The sequence below is a fragment of the Liolophura sinensis genome, chromosome 7 (assembly GCF_032854445.1).
Source record: "Liolophura sinensis isolate JHLJ2023 chromosome 7, CUHK_Ljap_v2, whole genome shotgun sequence".
Taxonomy (NCBI): Eukaryota; Metazoa; Mollusca; class Polyplacophora; order Chitonida; family Chitonidae; genus Liolophura; species Liolophura sinensis.
Window position 1 is genome coordinate 12,717,846 of NC_088301.1, and position 9,417 is coordinate 12,727,262.

Consider the following 9,417-nt stretch of genomic DNA (forward strand, 5'->3'; position numbering starts at 1 on the left):
ACTGTATATAGCGTCTCCGTCGTTAAGCGTGCATATCATTCCACACTACGTGTGCATAGCCAGCGCCGTGGTGTGACTGTTGAAATAGCCTATAGCTACATGTAGCTTATGACGCGGCACAGCTGTCCATTGTTTTTTGAAATGGCATGTCACATTCCACAATTGTGAAAACAATAACCGATTGTTTTTAGCAAATCAGAAACTTTGGACTTTAAAAAACGACATTTGGTGTGACGAATTTCTGCACCTAATCAGGTCGACAAAATTAAACTTAACCGAGCACGATCTGGCTGCAGTATTGTATACTGCAATACTATATTCTCTTATTTAACCGGGTCTTCCGGACTCGCAGTGGTCGTTTCCGGCCTACTATAACACACCACAAAAGTCTTTTGTACGTATGGACTATAACAGTGGCAGAATGAGAAATACAAGTGCTGAACATCAGCAAACAAAATACAACTGTTAGCTTTCTCTTGCAATTTATATATAGACCTAACCCTGTGGCTGATACGTGCTAGCTGAATAAGTTAACATAAATCATCATGAAGTAAACCGTTATGCAGATGAAAGAAACCACATGTAGCTGTAACGCTGCAAAGTGGCTGAGGATGGTTATACTGTGCATCGGGATACAAGACGTTATCATGTATTCATGACAATGTTCGTCACTACATGGCAGGAAATCGAGAAAGCCATTAAAAAAGTCCGGCAGGTTAAAAGCTTACAAAGAGCGCAAAGGTAAGTAACAACTTATCTCCATCCGTCTGTCAAGTCCAGCTTATGCTGGCTTCCTCTCCGGCCGCACATGGGAGGGTCTGGTAGCAACCTGCAGATGGTCGTGGGTACCCCCCCCCCCCCCCCGCCCTCCATAATGCTGGCCGCCGTCGCATAAGTGAAATATTCTTGAGTAAGGTGTAAAAACGCCAGTGAAACAAACAAACCATCCATCGCATTCACTGTGTATAAACAAGCTTGCTTTATAAGTGCAGTTGTTCAGAAAAGTAGTGTGGGGGAGGGGGGGAGGGGGGAGGGGGGGAGGGCACTGTGAGCTACAGTCGTTAGCTTTCTAGTGCAACAAAGAGACTCACAAGAGTCATAACAATGTGGTCGCTGTGAGTTCAAGTCCAGCTCATGCTGGCTTCGTCACTGAACGTGCATAGCAAGGTCTTGCCACATCCTGGGGATGGTCTTGAGATTCCCCTGAGGACTGCTCGATGTTTTCATAGAGGGGAGTGCCCATAAAAATTAACCTTTACAACATCGTTTTATCGTTTACAACATAAGGATTGTTAATAAAAAATATATTGAAAATTGGGAAAAAGGACACGGATCTGCACGTTGAAGTTCACGTCATTGTCTTGGCCATAGTAAGATTAATCTTAATTGTGGGCTAATTGTTTTATATGCCGTGTATATTAGCTGTTTGATAAGGATTATATTGAGTTTTCGGTGGTGCTAAGTTTAGTACAAACCAAGAACTAGTCGAAACAAGATTTCCGGACATCGCACATCAAAGCACCATAACGTGACTGCTTATGTACGCCTGTGCATTCTGGGAAAAACCCGGATGTGAAGTTGCCATTTTCGTTTGATATACGTATTTTAAATGTGCTTCCTAGCAGATATGCAGCAATGAGACATGAAAACTTCTTTTACCAACAACGCCTTCAGACGAATAATCGACGAAGTCATTAGCTTCTAGGGCTATTGATTTCTGATCATTATGTATATGCTGCTAGTCCGTCTGTTAATCACCTCGGAAGAACGAGCATAAAGGATTCCATGTGGTCTTACACTAAGGCGCCATATTAAGCTTAAACAGGATATCAAACATTTGACCAACAGGCAGACAGACAGGTCTACAGATCGACTTACATAGAGCTGCACGGACCGCGTTTAACCAAGGGAAAGAAGAGCTCGGCTGAAGTTTGTAATTTTGCTTTTTCCCTTTTAATATATAGGGCCTGTAGGTTTGAGTCACTGGATTGTACATATATCAAGGAGTCTGTTGTAAATATGACACGATATGGCTTACATACTGTCGACGTGGCTTTTAGCCATAATCATTCATCCATCCATTCATTCAATCATTCCATGTAATGGATCATAAATGCCTCTCACACTGGAGACAGTTTGTGTAATATCCAACATAAAAACTTCATGGATGCTTGGAGGATGACTTAATTGCTATTAAAATGCAAATTACACATCGTGTAGTTAAATGTATATCATATCACCCTCGACATTATGAAAACCGATATTTAATGCAGTTCACGTCAATGCTATATATATTGGCAGTCATCGCAAGAGGAATTCATCAATTCGGACATAACATCCCACACTGTTTAATAAACCAGTGAATCATTGAAAATACTGGCACAGGTGGCACACAAGCTGGCTTGTTGATGACAAGAGTAGTTTTGCAAAGGGAGAAAGCTTTCCGGTAATAGCAGCTCAGTGTAAAACGATGACTAAGAAAACACTATCCTGTCTGCGAGGTATGTAGTAATATTAATCGAAAATGACGCCTTATTCATTCGATTTTAACGTGTCCATTATGTTGAAGGAATTATTTTATTTCCTTGTGTTGGCATTCAGTTGTGTACTCATGTACTCTCTATAAATAGTGTACAGGAGCTCAGAGAAATTGGATAAATGTCTGAAATTAAAAGCCTGGTTAGTAGCTACACTGTGAAACATACATTTACCGGGAATATAACCCTTATTTGACCCTTTTGCAAATTATTAGTATTGACGATGTAAAACGATACAATACGTGATTATGCATACAACCCTCGGAGTTTTCGCTGCTCTAACACGAGTCTTGATGTTAATAGTTATACATACAATCCCTGGGGCATACTCTGCCCCAACACGTGTCCATATGTTGTTATAAATACAATCCCAGTTTATTCGTTGTTCCAACGTGTTCCTTTATATTGTCATAGATACAAACTCCGGACCATTCGATTCTCCAACACGATTCCATATATTGTTATGCATACAACTTCCGGAACATTCGCTGTTCCAACAGGATTTTTTGTGTTGCTATAAATACATCCAACTTCCGGAGCATTTGTTGCTCCAACACGAGTTCATGTATATTTTATAAACACAACCTCAAGGGTGTTCGGTGCTCCTGTAGGAGTCTGTATATTGTTATACCTCTTAAGAAGACTTTCTGTTATTCTGGACATAGTGCAAAAAAGGTAAAGTCAACAATGCCTACCTGAAAAAAGTAACATCCTCAAATTCGTTAGGGATAGTTTGTACTAAAACACACTTTATAATTAACAATAGTATGCGAGAACAAACTGATGGCGTATCAGTGGGTTCACCTCCAGGACCGGTCACAGCAGACATAGTTATATGTGAACTAGGCGACAAATTCTTCCAGAATTAATGCATTGCTCAGTTTTACTGACGTCTTCTAGACGACATATTGCCACTTGTCAAGTCTCAAGATGTTGATACTCTGTTGCCCAAGTTTAACACATTCCACTAAAATTCACTTCTGTTGTTTTGCTGATAATGATATTTTCCTTTTTTCTACTTATCTAAATACACCTACACCGGTATAATGAGTTTCAGAATACCAACACATATTGGACAATTTACACATTTTCTCAGTTACACCCCTAAGAATTACACACTATCTTGGGCTGAGAGTTCTTATTAAGTTAATGCACTAAGAGAGTGTGCAAAGTATTTAGTTCTGAGCTTTTTGTCTTTAAATGGATCCCCAAGAACTGCAAATAACAAAGGGTAAAACACATTACTTACATACATGTATGATTGACACAAAAACAAAAAACAAAAAAAACAATGATACACAAAATAACGAGGCTGACAAGGTATGCGACATCGAACAACAGAATAATTGTGAACTGGAAGACCAGAAAATTATTTGAAATAAAGAGCCATAAAGACCAAATTCCGACTGAATGAAACAACAACGTCGTATACAAGTTGCCCAGGATGTAAAGCATCCTGTATTGGCAAAACATAAAGAAGCTCACATGAACGATTTGAAGAACATTCATCCAGTGAAAGCAGGGGAATGTATTGATGATAACATTTTATTATAAAAATATTTCACTTATATGAAATCGGTCAGCATTATGGTGGGAGGAAATAATGCAGGACCCGGGGGAATTCCACGATGGCTACAGGTTGCTGCAGACCTTCCCACGTACAGCAGGGGAGGAAGCCAGCATGAGCTGGGCTTGAACTCACAGCGACGGCAACAGTGAAAGGCTCCCTGTTCATTGCACCACGCTGACACGTTAACCACCTCAGCAACGGAAGCCTCGGCAGTGAATTATATAACCATATCCAAAGTTACGAACCGTTTAACGACCTAATTGCCATCCATAGTTTGTCCAGTCCTGAAACATGCTCACATGATCTGGTACAAACACTTAAAAAGAAGCTCTTTCGAGGAATACAATAGAACCTGAACTCTGGACAGTATGCCAGTGAACAGCTATATGTTCAGCTAGATCCCTCCTCTCATTGTTGTAGTTCTCGTTTAACTGGCATGTATATTTCTGGCTTTTCTTGTTTTTCTTGTTTCCATGACTCATGTTAGTCCATAAAGTTTAATTACAGTTCATAGGGCATATATAAGTTCTCTATAAGATTAGTTGCATCCTGTCCTGTTAGTGATTTTGAATTAAACAAAATACAACGGCATTCCTATCTGACTAATATATATATTAACACTTCGCCCATGCGGTGTATAGACTAATACCCTGGGTGTTTATGAATACATCTAACATCAACACGGTGTTTATTCATAAACAGAATCTATGCATATGTGTTTGTTTGCATATACATATGAATGCTGATTGTTTGTCTGGTTTTCATTATTTATCCAGGTCAGATGCTGTATGACATACCATGTGGGATACACTACCTTGTCCAGTGTACTCGGAGGTGGATGAAGCGTTGCACAGCTTTCGTCGTGTTGACCACTTTTGTCTCTCTACTGTGCTGGGCTCTACACTCACACATGGGTATGCCTGTTTTGAGCAAAAAATATTACCCAGTAACAATTTATTTAAGTAGCAACTTATATAGATAGCATGTACTTGAAACCTGCGTTGAGTCATACCAAGAACTTTAAAAGTAGTACTTGCTGCTGCCTTACTTGACGCTCAGTACTGCGGGCTTAGAGCAAGGAAACATGACTAAGATCAATTAAGTAGTGTTCTCAAAAAATTTAGCTGTAGGTGAATGTAACTCAGTTAAAAGGTGAAGTGACGACATAGTACCTTGTCATTAGTACAACCAGTTATAACTATAGTTCTCTAATCTGTCCTATCAGGATTGTTGTTTTTTATAATCATGCTTAGGTTAAAAGTCATGATATATAATTCCAAGAGAAACTACTGTGAGGGTGTCTGTAGCTTGAAAGAAAAGCCCAAGGAAAACTTTCACACCAAGGCCAGATATAATTTATCGGTAAAACAAAATGTTGTATTTTCCTTGTATAAAGGGAATAATGACATTATTAATTTATCGTTTGATCTTAACGCAGGGAATCGTGGAGTTATGAAGGTTGATCCTGGAGTGAATCCCGTTAGAGCAGTGCACGAAGCAAAACACCATGAAGCCTTTTCACTAAAGCCAAGACGAAAAACAGGGGACGAGGACATCAGTCCTGCTCATAGGAAACCAAGTGTCGACAACTATCACACTGTCCCTTTTCAGCTTACACAAAATGTGGGTAGCAAGGATACCGTCCTAAAGTTGTCGCCAAATGTAAACAATATTCGAATCCTTCACCAAAAACAGGTGCCAATTGCGAATAATAATGGTACGGCCCCAATGAAACTGATCACAAATGGGAAGAAAGGGGACAATGACAGTATTTCCGTGAAGGTCTTGTTGCTGGCCTACTTCCGCACCGGGTCGACTTTCACGGCGGAGCTTCTTCAACAAACCGAGGGCGCCTTCTACACGTTTGAACCTCTCCACGCGCTATACTCGTACTATACACGCAAGTCGCTAGCTCCCACCCTCATGAATGGCACTAAATGGTGAGTGCACATACAGGAAAATGTGTAGGACATGTAATGGATCCACGAAAACCCTAGTATTTATTTAGTCATTTGGCTGGTACGTCCGAATGACAAAGCTTATAGTTGGAGGAAAACTTGATAGAACTCTGACTAACTCAACCAGTGGAAGCTGAACCCGTTCGAACGGGCGACTTCTTTTGCATTGCTTTTTTTATTTTGTATGTGTCTTCTACCGCATTTATTTTGTCCTATTTCTGCTTGAGTCATGGTGTGTAAGGACGTGTTCATTGCTACTTTTAAGCATATACTTGCGTTTATTCTTGGAATAAAGCCCCAGCTGGGGTTATCTGACAGGTAGCCGTATTTCACATGTAACCATTTTCCAATTATGACACTTTTGTAACAGCTCTGGTTTTACTCTGTCTGCTGTAGTTGTTTGTGATATTGCCACTCGGCGGATTGATTTTCAGTGCTAGTCATGGCGATATATATAATAACATTTATAAAGAATTGCAAAGAAGGGATAGATTTGACTCACACTATAAACGAAGCAGTTTTATGTATTATCTTCAAATTATAACTAAAATTCTTGGCTGCTGTGGGTTAATCCATAAATGATGCCTCCTCCAATTTCTTTTTTTCCCTACATGTATCTATTGCGGCAAGGCAATGTTCCTCTTGTATGAGCACTGTATTTAGTCTGTTTCTGTTACCTATAAACCAGTGTTGTCTCTTTTTACAGGAACCGCATACTCGAAGGATACCAGATACCATATGCTCGTCATCTATTAGACTCTCTGTTACATTGTCATATATCCCGTATAGACAAAATCTCCGTAGTAGCTTATTCAAAAAAATCCATCATACTTTCGAAATTTCGCTCATGTAATCAAAAATACAAAACTTCGCCTAAGGACTTTAATAACGTGTGTGTTCGAGATTTACAAGAAGACTGTCAACGAGCACCAATCAGAGTCATCAAAACTATTCGAACTCCAATGAGATTGGTTCGAGAGTTACTGGAAGCCGACCCGTCCTTGAAGGTCATTCATTTACTGCGGGACCCTCGTGCCCACACTCGATCTTGGATGCAGCACGACGGTGAAGGCGGCAAGCCACGCGACAAAATTGAAGCCATATGTAACCGAATTAGAGCTGATCTGGAGACAAGGTACGAGCTCCAAAAGCTGTATCCGGGAGCTTTCAATGAGATCATTTACGAGGCCTTGGCTCGGCAACCGATGGCAGTACTGAAAAAAGTCTACAGTTGGCTAGAGGTGCCCATTCAACAAAAAGTCATAAATTGGCTTATCAACAGCACGCATAGTCAGAAAGACGGTACTTTTGTGGAAACTTTTCGAAAAAACTCCGCTGTGACGGCATATTCCTGGACAAAAAATGTGAAATTCAGTCACGTGAATTTGGTGAACACGTATTGTCGTGATATCATCGCACACGGCCAGTTCCCTCCCTTGAATACGGAACAGGAGTTGAGGGAATTTAAAGGAATAGTGTCCAGATTTAGCGAGTCGTCCTTATTATAAAGACAAATAACAGTATATTAAAGGGAGGTCTTCTGATAAAGGTAATAATGACTTTTAATCCACCAAAACAATAGACTTGCTACCCCAGCTGATCTCCAGTCGGCCGCCTGATACGGTTCAGCCGGTGACGCCATACATGACGGTGAGAATAAACAACCTGGGAATTCCTATAAAAACGGTGTCATTTGCAACATGGATCCTAACTACACCAAAGCAAATATACTGCTGTATCAAGTTGAATCCATAATGGACGACATTGAAGTTCCGATTTATGACACTGGCATCTCTGTCCAGACTTCAGATTCTGAGCTTTTAGAAGCTGAATTTGATCTTTGTCCGGGCATTTCCAACCGCACTGACAATACGGACTGGTAAACTACACCTTACAATGTACATTTCATTTGTTTATCTTGGAATGCAATATGTATTTACTATTCTTTACCTCTGTCTCAATAAATATCATTCTATTCCACGAGGTATTCTAAATTCCTACATGTATACAAGGATAACCGCATGTTATTGTCGGAATTCCGAATAGGCTACATGCATCACTACACAGTGGTGTACAATATAAATGTGGACGTCGGCATTAGTGTACAGAGATTTGTTTTCTCTCAGTTTTAAGTTCACTTAAGTTGAGGTTTCAGTCGACTGCGGCCCCCATAGTAGCCTAATATTTAAAGTCCAACTAGCTGTATTCCTCTCGTGGCTTTCTTGTGACTCGTGACCCTCTTCCAGAGGATCAAATTGTCTGAAAACTTCTTGAAACTTGAACAAAATAACACTAGGCTTCCTTGACGACCTATTTTTACAACCGTATGCGGTAATAAAATGCGAAACTTTGACAGTTCGTAACGCCTGGACTTGTATGACGTAGTTCAAAGAAGACTACCGAGTGTTGGCGAAAACAATGCATAACTTCATTATCTACTAATTTTAAGTGCCATATAACTCCGAAAGTAATTTTAAAGTCAATTTAATAATATATATGGGGGTAGCTAATTATAGGTAAATGATATATCTGAGCACTAATCCTTTAAAGTGCCGGATAGGCAAGTGTCATAGTATGTTAAGCCACTAGTTTTCCTCTCCGCCCTTACGTGGGAAGATCTGTCAGCAACCTGAGGATGGTCGTGGGTTTCCGCCTGGCTCTGCCCGGTTTTCTCCCAGCATAATGACGGCCGCCGTAAAACACCAATCAAATAAACAAATAAATTAAGCCACGAGTTCAAATTAAATACTTATACGAGATTACAGAAGCGAATTTAAAAAGACTAATTTCTCCCCAAACACCCCAGACATTAAATAAGAATCGCTTCCCTCCATTCTGTGAAGCACCAATCAACAGACAGAAATCAACAAAGTTAGTCCATACCTGTCACCGTGCACAAACCATCGATATTAGACATACTGTAATAACAATATTTAATTGTTATTCCTTGAACGGCTGTCAAATGCTATAAAGCTAGCCATGCACACCAGATATGTGACTGAGGTAGTACACCCGCATATACTTAACACGTAAAAACCATAAAGTGGAAGTACTGCTGTAAAGGTTATATTATAGGTGATCAGCCATACATTCTGGCAGTTTTTGACCAATAAGTGAATGATTAAGTCAGTGATGAGACCTGAAATTATCTTTATACTATTGGTTTTATTTTTCTAAACTTTTCGCTTCTGGACTTCATTTACATAACAGTAGGGGCCTCCGTGGCTTAGTAGGTTAGCGCCGCGTATTGACCCAGGAGCCTCTCACCAATGGGGTCGCTGTGAGTTCAAATCCAGCTCATGCAGGCTTCCTCTGCGGCCATACGTGGGAAGGTCTGCCAGCAGCCTGCGGA

General features: G+C 40.2%; 1 protein-coding gene across 1 annotated transcript; it reads left to right on the plus strand.

The window, feature by feature from the left end:
- The first annotated feature begins 649 nt into the window (after positions 1-649).
- On the plus strand, positions 650-7,934 carry LOC135471725 (carbohydrate sulfotransferase 1-like). Its single transcript, XM_064751049.1, has 4 exons — positions 650-741; positions 4,884-5,021; positions 5,546-6,047; positions 6,772-7,934. The coding sequence occupies exons 2-4, from the start codon at positions 4,889-4,891 to the stop codon at positions 7,571-7,573; spliced, it is 1,437 nt and encodes a 478-aa protein (XP_064607119.1). The 5' UTR covers positions 650-741; positions 4,884-4,888; the 3' UTR covers positions 7,574-7,934.
- The last annotated feature ends 1,483 nt before the right edge of the window (positions 7,935-9,417 follow it).